The sequence below is a fragment of the Melanerpes formicivorus genome, unplaced genomic scaffold, assembly GCF_026170545.1.
Source record: "Melanerpes formicivorus ecotype bairdi unplaced genomic scaffold, bMelFor1.0.p_v2 SCAF_33, whole genome shotgun sequence".
In the NCBI taxonomy this organism is placed as follows: domain Eukaryota; kingdom Metazoa; phylum Chordata; class Aves; order Piciformes; family Picidae; genus Melanerpes; species Melanerpes formicivorus.
In genome coordinates this window covers 9,193,125-9,206,892 of record NW_027142385.1, presented here as the reverse complement: position 1 = coordinate 9,206,892, position 13,768 = coordinate 9,193,125, and the positions used below count along the sequence as shown (strand labels likewise).

Sequence of the window (13,768 nt, the reverse complement as noted above, 5' to 3'; positions counted from 1 at the left end):
TAACACATCTGCTGCTCATGCTGTCATAGTAAGTCTCACCCCAGCAGCTAGAACACAGCAAGAACTGTTTTCTTGATCAACTTATGCTAAGATCTCAGCTTCTGTTTCTCCTCAAGAAGGTTCATTTTAAAGATGCTGAGAAATTGTTATTTAAGAGAATTTTTACTTACACTTGTACAGACAGGCTCCAACCTGAAGGAGAAAGTAGAACCACTCGATAATTGCCCAGGAAGGGGATTGCTTCCTGCCTTAGAGTAATGTTTTCAGAAACTGCCTCAGATAGGAGGTCCTACAGAAGGACTCCCACATCTTCTGTTTAAGTCTAGCAGAGCTCTGTCTGCTCAAAACGCCTGGAAAAGTCAGGTTCAAGGACTCGATTTGGCACCCCCAGCTTGATATTGAACTTCTGTTTAAAAACAGAAGGTTGGCTTTGTTTTGCCCTTTCTTTTCTTTTCTTCCACTGTATGGAGGGTTTGATCTAGATGATCTTTAAGGTCCTTTCCCACTCAAGCCATTGTGTAATTCTATGAATAACTCACTGCTGCAGAAAGCAAACACTTGTATTTATTTGAGTCAAGCCCTGTAACACTAAAGCAAGTAGCCAGAGGACAAACACAGGCAGACACTGCTGCTCCATCTACAGACACTGAAATCTGTGCCTCCCCCTTCTTAACACTGATGTTATGTTTTAACTTCATTCTCTATCTCCTCCTCATGTTCCTCCTGTCACAAGTGTTAGCTCAGAACAGCACCAACTCCTTAGGTTAAATTATTTTAACTTGTGGCCTGCTGTAACACATTTTCCATTCCCGTGGTATTCTGCATTTTCTTCCTTCCCCAATTAATCCCAGATGAAAATAGGTATTTTCTTCACTGAAAACCAAATGTTTACTGTCATTTGAAGGACTACTATTTGACCACAATCTATTTCTCTAGATAGCAGAATCCTGCTGCTGGCTCTCGCACCATCCTCTGCAATGCTGAACCAGTCAGTTCCCAAGGAACACCTATGTCCTTAACCTGCAAAGGCACACCAGCATTTGCTCACAGATTAATCATACAACAATTAAGGGTCCATGAATTGCAATTACTCTCTTTGACAGCACTCTGGGGATGTAAAAGTATCTTCAAAACCAAACATGGAGGGAAAAACAGTAGAATCCTATTTAAGGACTCCTTCTGTGGCCAGAGCAGAGCAAATTAGTGAGCTTGTCTTGTTCAGAATTCAGTCACTAAAGCACTGCACTGCTGCTCAGTGCTGCCCAGAACAGTCAACATCCTCAATCCACACGTGTGCTATGATTTTTAGAACATCTAAACCCTCAGCTCTCTTCATAGTACTCAGGCTTCCAAAGCATGGAGCACACTGCTCCCAGAGCATGGACCACAACAGAAGCCTGAGCAGCTTAAAAGCACAAAGAGTGTTGATAAAATAGCACTATCTGAACAGGCCAAGATCTGCATGTCTGTAGGCATCTCTTCAGGATCTTTCACTTCTAGAGACTTGCTAAGTTCTGCTCTTGGCCTCTGAAGGTATTTTGCTGGAGAAGCTTCCCACAACAAAGCAAAGTATGTGTTATCAAATGCCGCATCCCCTCACTGTATCTTGGGGGGGTCTAAGTATTTATCTGTTAATGGCTGGGCAAGGCTTAGACATGAAGAAATTAAACTGCTCCTCAGAGTTCCACCTGAAGCCAAACTCCATCGTGTGGCCTCCAGGTCTAGCTCCGCATTTTCAGTATGTGACACTGCAAGGCAGACAGTCGCAGCACGCACTGGCCCTTGCCTGCTCTCCTCCAGGCAATTACTGTAGCACAAGTACCAGGCTTAATAGGTACTTACCCTTACCACTGCCACAAGCATCTCAGCTGCATTCCTCCTGCTGTTCCCCATGCCGAAGTTTGTTTGCTAGCAGAGGCGAGGTCAGCCCATCCGAGTTGAGTCCACGCCCGCCTTCAGTTTCCTCCCAGGCAATACATAAGCGTTCAGCACACACCATCCGAGCAGTGCTGACAGTAAGTGCCCTTTATTTGCTTTGGGACATAAAAGCTCTTAAGAGGTGATGCTTTTGAGCGTCTGGGGTCAAGCAAACCCCGATTCTCTTCCCACAACTTTGGCACTGCTTAGCTCCCTTGATCATAAACAAGATGAATTCATCTCCATTCAAGTCCTTCCACCTACTGTTCCAGTCCTTACTCACTGCCTCCTCAGCAGCCCCCTTACACCATCTGTTCTCCAGAAGTCATAGGTGCTTTGTTTTCCTCCGTGAAGAGCACTGCAGCCCTGGCAGGCTGAGCAGCACACTGCGTTGGACACGCAGGGCACAGACGCCGATGCAGCCACGAAGGCAGCTCAGTGCCCTGGCATTTTCCTGTCTGTGACACAGGTGACAGAGATGTTCCCACAAACCTAAAGATTTGTGTAACAGTCTCTGAGACCTTGGGATTTAAGAAGCCACACTTGTATTTGTTATTTTCACATGGCAAAATAAGAGTGGCATGAACTTACCAGCAGCTCTGTGTGCCTTTTTGCACACCCTCTCCTGGTCCTGTGGGCACTCCCATGCAGAGCTGGCACACACCACATGCTTTGCTCTCACTATCAGACCAGGCTTGCTAGAACTGTTGCCCACTCTAAGACCTTCTAATTTATGAAAGGTGGCGCAGGGAAGTAACAACACTGTACGAATGCACTAAATGACCCCTGAGGTCCCCTTCCAACCCAAGGTACCCCACAGGTCTCTAACCATGCCAGCATGACCCACTTAACTTTCCCTCCAGTTTTGGGACCCAGGACAAGCCAAAGAAATGTGTCACCAGTCTGGCTTCTGTATGCCATCTCTGTTCTTTTCAGAGATTCTGTCACCATCAGGCAGCATCCTCACCACCACGCTGAGTCTCAGGCAGCAAAAGCACACAGGGCAGCCATGCTGACATCTGGTATTACACACACAGGCTCTGCACTGCTGGGTGATCTAACAGCAGAGTAAGGGATACTAGAAGAGTAATTAGCAGCAACTAGCAGGACAGCGCATTCAGGAGGAAAACAAGTATTTGTTCGGTAAGATGTCAGTAAGCACTGATTGCATCAATCCTCTGTGCCTGGAGCTCCCCAGCATACGTGGGACTCAGTGCCACTGCAAGGGACCAGCCTCAGGCTGAAGTCCTGCAGAGCCACAGGCCAGGTCTGGCAGTGGGGACAAGGGAGCTGGCCTGGGACACGAACAGGTCATGATGACAATTTAAAAGAAGCCCTGCAGATACTGAGCAGGGAAACCAGCCCTGACAGGGCCTCCAGCCCCAAGTGCCCCCATCAAGCACATCAGCACCGGCATTTGTTCTTGTACAGATTTCCATCCACTCAGAGAGAAACTCATCAGCACTCACAGCCACTGCGTAGCCAGCAGCTGCTGAGCCATTGCTGCACCACCACCCTGGTCTCAAGCTGGAGCAGTGGCATATGTTATGTACACACTACGGCAATGATTGTATTTCTTCACAGTAGGTCGACACAATGCCTGCTTATGCCTGTTCAGACCAGAAAACAGCCCGTCACAACTATATTGAGGATCCACGCTTGTTCTGGATGCTTTCCATAGCTTCTTACCATGGTTTCCCGTACCTACACAAGGAGAAGAGACACTGGACCTTACAGCAGGGCCCCAACGTTGTTTTACCAGGCTTGGGTTTTGCAGCACACACAGATGTTCTGCGGCAAGATGTGTCATGTTACCAGTCTCTAAACTAGCTGGCACTCAAGGGTATCAAGTGGAGAAAGACCTCTTCCCTTTGACGTATTTTCCATCTCCACTCCAATTATTTCCTCTAAATGTTTTTCCACAGACAGCTCTCTGGGCTTCTGCTCAGTGGACAACTCATTATTTCATTTGCTGAAAGCCACAGCACTCTACCTTGCTGCTGGAGCGACAGCTGGTGGGACATGGTGAGGTCGTAAGTTCTCACAGGACAGGGCCATCAGAAAGAGACAGAGAAACAATTTCATTCATTTGGTCCCAAACAGGCAGCTAAATTCTCCAGTTCTCAGTAGATGCCAGTGGAGATGCCCCAGGATTAACACATCCCCTCCTGCTTGTTCAGTCTAGCAGTGAGGGGCAGTGCACCCCAACACCCTGACCACCCTGAACCAGCCCCAGCCCGGTGGTGGTTACACCACTGCAGCTCCAACTGCATAGATCCCCTGAAGGGCACTGAGGGGTGCAGCTTGCCACCACTCAGCAGGAGCACAGCAGAGCCAATAGGTGAACCTGGTTTGCTCATATGCAGGAGACCTTTTTTCCCCCTTCTGCTTGGAAAGCCACAGCACAGCAAATTTTCCACTTTGGTGAAAGGAATCCTCTTGTCTTCCTGTGTCTGTGGACAAACAAATGGATCCTGGTCTATGACCCGAGGCTCCTGCAATCTCCTTCCCTTGGCATGACTCCCAGCGTTCTTGGGAGTCATCTTGGAGGATGCTGCACAGACAGTTGGAAGTTACCAAGTATGGATTCTGAACTCTTTGACTGTGTGTCTATAGTGAAGATGAAAATAATCTTATTCCACCCATGCTTTCTTTGCACCAGATACAATCCTTGGGCCTTCCTCCTAGGACACAGAAGCACAGCCTGCACTCACTGCTCAAGGCTCCCCTTGCCTAAGACCAGAATCTGGGGCTACTCGCATCTAAACAAGCAACTCGTACACACTGCAGAGCTCTCCAAGCCCTTCCCAAAACACGGAGTGGAGGTAGGGGAACAGCATCCAATAAATGTCACCAATGCAGTTTGCTCAATCCCCCACACAAGCACCTGACCAGGTACCACAGCAGCCCCTGCCTTCAAGACAAGCACCAGCAACTTGCCTGCCCCTCACAGCATGAAAAATTACCTTGATAACCAAAACCTGTGCGGGGCTGAACGCAATCAAGGATGCCAGAGAGAAGCTGAGGGACACCCCTCCCCAGGTGTTGTGTCCAGCTGGAGCAGAGCAGACAGTGCAGTCTGCAGGTGACTCCAGCTCCAGATGATGACTGCGAAGGTCACTTGAAGGGAAGGCAGCGGTGCATTGCCCGCCACAAAATGGTAGCACCCGGAGATCTGAGCATATAGGAGCCAACCCCGTCCTTCCTATAGCTTCCCCGCAGCTCCTGACATGGCATCCGCTATGGAGGACAGCGAGACGGCGCTGGGGGAGGGGGACGGAGCAGATTAAACTTAAACATCCCCCGCACGCCCTCCCCTTCCCAGCGAAAACCCATCTCCCGGAGCCCCCGAGGGATGGCCCCGGCCCGGCGGCCCCGCAATGAGCAGGGCAGAGGATGGAGCCGGTCCCCGCTGCCATTTCAGCCACCTCCGTTACATAAGCGACAACGGGGAAGCGAAGGGGTGGTGGGGGGAGTCCCACCGGCTCCGAAGGTGCGGCAAAGGCGGGACCCCGCTGCGGAGATCCCCCGAGGCGGGGAGACCTCCTTCTCCGTCCCTGCCTGCCTATGCACCGTAGCGCCCGGGCGTCCTGCAGCACTGTCTCGCTCCTGCGCTGCCCGGGCACTCCGCACCCGCTGCAGCACCCAGGCACCGCACCGGCCATGCAGCAGCTCTGCCCACGGCGGGGCTCCCCAGAGACACCCCCCACCCCCCATTACCTCCCGACGAAATTCTCCAGCACGGAGCTCTTGCCGGCGCTCTGCCCCCCCACCACGGCGATCTGCGGCAGGTCGAGGTTGGCATTCTGCCCGATGGCGGCGAACGCGTCCTGCAGCCGGTTGACCAGCGGGATGAGATCCTCCATCCCGCGGTTCCCCATGGCTGCGGCTCGGCACCAGCTCCTCGCACGGGCGAGCTCCCACTACTACTCCTTCCCTCGCCCTCGCTGGCGGGTTGCCCGGCTGTCCCTTCTCCGGCCGCTGGGCACGGGCACCGGCAGCAGCCCGCGCCTCGCTCGACGCCGCCCGCTGCCGCCCGGGCTCGGCTCGGCTTGCCCCGCCTGCAAAAAGCCGCACGGCGCCGCCAGAGGGCGCTAAGGGCGGCGGCGCCGTGATGCGCCTGGGAGCTGTAGTTCGGGGAGGGGGAGGCACAGCCCCGCTCCAGCCCCTCCTGAGGGGCCAGGACCAGTCATAGACATTCATCCCCCAGCCTGTGCTGATACCAGGGATTGCCCCGCTGCATCTCCTGAGTTTTACATCCTCCTCTGAAGCTTGCCCAGCTCCCTCTGAGGGGCAGCCCTTGTCACTGACCTCCATCCAAGCATGGAGCCAGGCAGTGCAAGGCTCTGAGCACAGAGGTGCTGGGAAGGGGCCAGCTCACAGCTCAAAACCAGAGCAGTGCAGGCTGGCTGCAGGCCTCGGGGGCCATGCAGTGCCACGGCCCATCTGTGGCAGGTTGATGCAGCAGCAGGGTCCAGCCAGCATACCCCTGTGATTCAGTCAGTCGAGACACCTGCCTGGGAGCCTGTGCAGCTCAGTCACAGGACCTGTGGGGTTCAGTCACTATAGCAATGCAGTGCAGTCACCATACACACATGATCTGGTCAGTGACCTGCCTAGTTTGGTCACTACATCCACACACTTTGGTCCTTACCCTCATGCAGTCCAGCCAACTGACCTGTGACACTGCTTTAAACACCCATGAAAGGGCTTTGTGCCAGGACAGCACTTGTGGCATTGCCAGAATAGAACAATTACTTTAGACAATTAAACTGGGGGCTTGCAGCAACACCACTGCTCTGCTGCTGCTTCATCTCCATTCAAGCACTGATAGAAGATGCATCAACTTCTGTTTATAACTGCAAGCCAGTAGATATTGATGCTTGCTTTACAGAAACACAAACAAGTGCTTCATTTTATGTACTCAGATGTTTGGTTCTAAAAAATCACCTGTCTACAACAAAGAGGAAATTGCTTGATTTGGGGTCTCGTAAAGGTCGGGGTGGGTGGGTAGGAAGGTTATAACATGAGGCTGTATTTGATCTGAAGCTACAGCAGTGTGAACGAGCACTCAGGAAAGAAGCCAATGGCCACTGGTGACTCAGGAGGATGGAGAAGGCTGCATTTCAAACACCTCTCAGTTCCTGCTTCCCAGTACTCTTGTTCACAGCTCAGAGGGAGCTGGGGGTGGTGGGGGAAAGGCATCACAAAAAAAATGAAACAGATTTTGATCTGTGTGTTTCATTTTAAGCAGGAACTTCTGAGTTGTGATGATTCTAAAGAAGATTTCACAAATGTCCATCAAATGTAATCTATGCCAGAGTCCCAGGGCATGGAGAGAACTGGACCAGCCATGCAGAGGGGTGGGTTTGCCTCAGTGTTGGTGTAGATGCTCTGGGAGCCTCACCAGTGTGCAGGTAAGAAGACCAAAGGAAGGGAAAGGAGCTGCTCTATCTGCACAGGCATATGTGGGCTGTTTTGGGGGCTGCCAATGCTATTTTTTCCCTTCTTAGCAAATTGCCCAGTAAATTTCAATAATCAAGCTTTGCTACCTCAGTATAGGCTGTGGACAAGAGTCTGAGCATCTTGGGCAGCCATTCTGATCATAGAATCACCTGGGTTGGAAGGGACCTCAGAAGGTCATCCAGTCCAGCCTCCTCTGCAGGCAGCAGGGACATCCTTAACTAGATCAGATTGCCCAGGGTCTTGTCAAACCTCACCTTGACTGTTTCCAAGGATGGGGGCTCAACCACCTCCCTGAACAACCTGTTCCTAACATCCAGTCTAAATCTGCTCTTCTCTAGTTTGAAGCCATAGCCCCTTGTCCTGTCACTGCAGCCCTCTGCAAACAGTCTCTCTCCTTCTTGTAGCCCCCTTCAGGTACTGGAAAGCTTCCATTAGGTCTCTCCAGAGATTCCCCTTTGAACATAGACAGGCCAAGCTACAAAATGTGTTTCTGATACTAAAAACAAGTGATTTAGCTTAGAGGATTGGTACGAGTGTATGATTATTAGCAACAGACAGAACAATTAATATAAATACCAATGCCTTTATTGATCAAAAAATCCTGCTGAACACATTTATAAAACCTATTTTCTTGGTTTGAAATATTCAGTTGTAGGACAGATAGCTCACCCACAGGAACACCTAACAGTTTAAACAACATTAGCAGCAAAACAAAGTGATTTAAACCATCCAGAAAAGAACCTCGGCAGCATGCCGGCTGTGCCCGCAAGGGGGGAGCTCCAGAATTCTCTAGGGAAACAGACCCTTGAACAGGAGCTTATGAACTTTCAGTTTTGTAGATCACTCACTGCAGATCACTTCAGTGCAGTAGCTTCAGTCACGAGGTTTATAATCCACACATGCTGGCACCACGCGTGGGGATTTAAGCAGCACCAAACGGGCACTGCACAGGTGAAAGCTGCAGGAATAGTTTCACTCTGCTGGCTTCTGCCGCCCGTTTGCTGAGGCACACAGAGGGCTTATCTCCACAGGCTTCATAGCTGAAAGCTTTGTAGAAAAGGGGTCGCTGCCGAGGCTTGCAGCTTTGCCTGTTTCAGGGAGGTTCTTCAGCTGCAGTCTTTGCAGCTGTTCTCCTTACTTCTTATGATAAAATGAAACTGTCCTGGGGGTCTTGTTTCCTCCTGGGGGTCGTCCCTCGGCCCGGCAAGACGCCTGTCTGCTCCTGGGCTTTACAACACTTACAGCGAGGGGCCTTGCAGTCTTTCAGGGTAAACTGAGGCACGGCTCAGATTCCAAACTGCAAGGCAAGCAAGGCTTGGCTTCTCAGCTTGCAGGGTTAGAGCTCCTAGATCTTGGGCAAGGCAAGGCAGGGCACTCACTCTTTGGGCTAGTTTTTATAGAGGTACTGAAACAATGCTGGCCAGTGCCAACAGCGATGGAGAGATAGAAACAGGATACTTCAACCTATACGATCAGTTCCCTGCAAGTGTGGCCCAAGGCACCCACACATGGCCCACTCGGACCCCAGGGCACGTTCAGACAAGCCTGGGCAGTCTCCTGAAAAACCAGACCCGCTGTCTCCTGCCCCATTGTCTGGTTAGGGCATCTTTGAGGCTTTTGTCCCTTCAGCCAGAACACAATGCATAGAAGGTTTACCCTTCCCATAGCAACTGTCATGGTAAATTCCACCCTGCACCTATTTTCTCCCTCCTCTTAAAACCAGATCAATAAGTTTTCCATTTTCCCAACAATTATTGGATAAAAACAAATTGATTTCATACAACTCCTTCTAATTTTCATATGGCAAGTGAATTAAAGATATCTCAGATACTTTTAATTAGAAGTCCTTTGTCCTTAAGTGTGTACTGCTTTGATATGGCGATAATATAGGTCTCTATTGGAGCTATAAACATATTTGTTTATTCCTCATGAGGAAAAGTCTACAGCAGCTGCTTCTCCCTCATGTCCCTGCTCCCTCTACCCCATCCTCCACCCTACCTAAACAGCTCCTGCCCCCACACCACCATGACTGCACCCATCCCAGAGCCAGGGGCAAGACCCCAACCAGCCAAGATACCACCCAGAGCAGCCCAGCCCCAGTAAGGACCCCCAGCCAGCACCCGTGGAGGGTAGTGGAGCAGTCATCAATGTTGGCCCTAACAACCGGGGGGCCACCAGGCCCCCCGGCCTTTGTAGTCACCACCACCATCACCCAGTGTGCACCAGGGGCACTCACCAAGGATGAGAGGAGGATCCTCAGCCCAGATGGGCTCAGCTTAGGGCTGCTGCCCTTCCTGGTGGGATTAAATAGGGGAGTGGGTGGGGAGGGCAAAGTGGCCACACCTGGGGTGGGAAGAGACTCCTAATAGAGCGGGGGGGGGGGGGGGGGGGGGGCGGGGGAAGGGGTAGTGGTTGTACATCGAAGGAACTTGGAGAAAAACTTGGAGATTTGTTTTTTTCCTTTTGGGTTTGACAGTTGTTCCTTCTCGGAGGCCACCACAGAAAGAACAGTGAAGAATATCCAAGACTTAAAGAATAACATCGCCTTCCCTCTTGCAGCAGAACTGGTGCTCAGGGAGCATCAGATGATGAGGACCTTTGAAGCTTGATTTGAGGAACCATAAGAAGCAAATTGTCCTTTTTCCCAGGGGTTGCTGTAACCTGAAGGCTGTCTGCACAGCCTAGCTACAGCCTAGCTACATACCTGCAACTATTTCACGTAATTAAACAGCTCTGCTAATGAGCCTTAATGACCATGGCCAGCCTCACCCAGAGCTTCTCCCCACATCTGTGGACCCAGGAGCTCTATTTAAGCTCAGCCCTGGGACATCAATGGGTGATTACCTATGGAGAGGTGTTAGTCTTTGGCTTGGCTGCCTCTGGAGCCTTTTGTTCTGAGTTCAGCCGTAGGCTGACTCCTTTAGTGCTGTTCATTGCTGCAGGTCTGTCTGGAGATCCCCAGGCCTGAGCCTGGCCTACAGGTTGGTGTCTCTGCCCAGCCCTGCACCTGCCCCGCACTTGCCCCATTGCCACACTGCTGCCTCATGTTCTGGGCTTTTGGACTTGGCTGCTGTCTGCTTTGTCCTGCTGTGGGTGCTGTGAGCCTGGGGGCTGGCTCCTGCCTCCTTCACCCTGGGTTGCAGCCCTCTTCTTGCTGTTCCCTAACAACAGCATTAGGTAGGACATGCAGCACCTTTCCTTTGCTTCCCTTCTTGTTCTCCTCCATCCCATGGATTGCCTCCTGCCTTCAGTATTTCCACAGAAGCAGCCAGATTTGATTGTGGCCATCAACATTTTTCTAACAGAAGCATCCATCCTCAAGTGTTGCAGCTACCAGCACTCTAAGCAGGTATTTTGTTCCGGGTGAGAACACTCCAGTTCAGAAATAATAATTCAGGTTTATACTATTTTCTGGAAAAGCTAAAATTAAACTAATCTGTTTGTTTTGAGACAGGTTTGTGGAAAAAAATAATGACATTGCAAGCATGGTGTGGCAAAAGCTGATGTTAAAGGCTGTGGGGGGCTTGGAGAGCAGGGCTGGTGTTGCTGGTTCAGGAGCTGGTGCAGCGGCAAGGCCCATTCGTGACTCCTGTATTGGCTCAGAAGCTCTCTGACTTTGGTGTGGGTTTTTTTGTTAAACTTAGTTCTTGGGAAGTGTGGCCCTTGCTGTGGGGGAGGTGTGGGGGTCCTTGGTCTGACTTACTGTGGCAGGATGGGGAGAGCTAGCAGGGTGCTCTCCTGATAGGCACAGAGGGAAGAAAGGAATGGTGGCAATGCTGAAAACCTGTAGCAGTATCAGCAACTTGCTATAGGTTACTTAGCAGATTTTATCAGTGTGAAATTGTAGGGTGTGCAAATTGTGCTCCTGCTGCCCTGCCCTGCAGAGCCACTGGCAAGCTCCCCTACAAGAACTCATTGATATCGGGGAGTCTGTCTCCAGTGACAGCGATTGTAATCACCCAGCCCCAGAGCCGAGCTCAGGCTGCGACATGAGGCTCGGCTTTTAAGCAGCTGTGCAATCCTGCACCTCCCGATGATGGAAGAGAGAACTGCAGGCGCTCAGACTCCTCCTAAGCCTTCCATTTTCTCTCCTGCCAGAAGCTGAACCGCAAGGATGTGAGCAGCAAATGCCTCACAGCACAGTGTGATCTGCATGGGAAATACTGAAAACCTGCAATGTCTCTGAAATCAAGGAGTTTTATAACCTGGAGTGGTCATGAAAATCTATTTCTACCTTGGTAGCAAACCTTAAGACATGAGCATAAAAAACAGGGAGGCTGTGATACCGCCCCCTCACCCCCCAAGGTGCTATAAATATTTCTGGATGCACTTCCAGTGCCTGTGGGCACAACTAAGCATGCTTCTGTGCATGGCTACCAACGTGAGAATGGTTTGGGCTGGAAGGGACCTCCAAAGCTCACCCAGCCCAACCCCCTCTGCAGTAAGCAGGAACATCCTCAACTAGATGAGGTTGCTCAAAGCCCTGTTGAGCCTCACCTTGAATAGCTCCAGGGATGGACCCCCAACCACCTCCCTGGGCAACCAGTTCTAGTACCCTCATGGTGAAGAACCTGCACCTAATATTCAGTCTAAATCTCTAGTTTGAAGCCATTGCCCCTGTCCTGTCCCTCCAGACCTTTGCAAATAGTCTCTCTACATCCTTCTTATAGCCCCTTCAGGTACTGGAAGGCTGCTTTTAGGTCTTCCTGGAGTCCTCTCTTCTCCAGGATGAACACCCCAGCTCCCTCACCCTCCCTTTGTAGCAGAGGTGCTCCAGCCCCCTGACCATTTTCATGGTCCTCCCTGGAGTTGCTCCATCAGCTCTGTGTTCTTCCTCAGTGTCTGTGGTTTCATGGTTCCCTGTGTTCTCCTGTTATGTCAGGTACTCGCCACTGCATGCTGGATAGCAAGTAGCAAGGTGCTTAATAATTGAAAGGGGGATGTTCCCTGCGGGAAAAAACAGCTCTCAGTGGATGGGAGGTCAGTGGGCAATGACAGAGCAGCCTTCATCTGTCAGCTTAGACACTATTCTGTGGCCTGCAAGGACAGAAAGGACCCTAGCCTGGTTTTCCGGGCTGTTGTTCCCTTTCATCATACATTTTCTTGTACACCCTGAATCCAGTCTGTCCAACGGCTGGGAGCCACTGCAGGCTGGGAGCCATTGCTAGCATGGCCAGCTTAGCTGCCTTGCCCAGTGCTGCAACTTGCCAGGCTGGCAGCTCTGCAGTGGCTGTACAGGAGCTGAGGATTTGCAAGAGCCTCCACACGAGCTTCTTGCTCCATGGATGCATTCCCTGGGATGCCTCTTTGGCCTTCATGCTCAGCAGCAGAGACCTGTGTGTGCACAGCTGTGACTAGATGGAGGACCCTGGGTGTTTTGATGGCCGCTTATTAATACGGATGGTCGTCCACAGATTGCTTATTGTAAAACCAGGATGGTATGAAAAGGCCCAAAGGAAAAATGAACACAGGCTGCTGCACTGACAGTTATTGGCACTAACTGTATCACTGGGAGCTGTGTTCAGCTCACAAATACTTTCAGCTAAATATCAACTCTGAGGCCTTTAATGAATCAACTAATCTTTATTGGCATGAATGGTAAGATTAAAATAAATTATTTTGGGATAGATTCTCTGGAATGGCAAAGAGCAGAAACGTGTTTTTACCCTTGCTGGGGTTAATGTAGGAAATTACAACCACGGTATATTGTCTGCAGAAGCTGGTACTGAACACCCTCGAAATCAACCTGCTTACAGACAGCAGCTGCTGCAGGGAAGGTTTTGATGCTAAGTCAAAAAGGAAGAAAAAAAACCAAACCGCAAGTCACCTCAGCACAGGGCAGTGCGGCAGGAGGCTGTTTGTTTGCTTCCACGTTCTCATCTTAGGCTCGCCAAGATGCGATCACAGCGAGTGGCCAGAGGCCGCTGGTTTTTTTCCATCTCCTCGGCAAGATGGTTACCAAAGATTCCCCTGGACTATTGGAAAAGCCAAAACAACAAAGAGCAGAAACCCCACGCTGTTGGATCCCATCTGCTCCCCCTCTTCAGCCGTTTACTCCTTTCCTTCTGCCGGCGCTGGGCAGATGGTGCCCGTCCCCTCCCAGCCCTCTCGAGGGACAGGGGACCTCACCCTGCCGCTGTGCGGCGGATGACAAACGGAGGTGCGGGGACTCGGGGCCACCTGAGGGGAGGCTCCAGGGGCGATCCCGAGGCCCCGGCCCTGCCGCAGGGGCTGCCTCCCGCCCGGGCAGGTGGCTATTGTCCCCGGCGGGAAGATGGAGCTGGCCAGCGGCGAGCGCTGAACGCCGCGGGCTGAGCCCTGCGTGCGGCTGGGGCTGGGAAGGGGCAGCGGCTCCCGGCCCGCTCCGGCCACGCCGCGGGCAGTG

General features: G+C 51.5%; 1 protein-coding gene across 18 annotated transcripts in view; it reads right to left on the bottom strand.

The window, feature by feature from the left end:
- DNM1 (dynamin 1) overlaps positions 1 to 5,968 on the bottom strand; it is a 59,410-nt gene extending 53,442 nt beyond the window's left edge. For all 18 annotated transcript variants that reach the window (XR_010989520.1, XR_010989521.1, XR_010989522.1 and 15 more), the window contains exon 1: positions 5,638 to 5,968. Coding sequence is in view for 14 of the 18 variants with exons in the window: in XM_068156112.1 (XP_068012213.1) it covers positions 5,638 to 5,798 (161 nt within the window). In the remaining 4 variants the exon portion in view is untranslated. The remainder of the gene's footprint in view (positions 1 to 5,637) is intronic.
- Between the last annotated feature and the right edge of the window lie 7,800 nt (positions 5,969 to 13,768).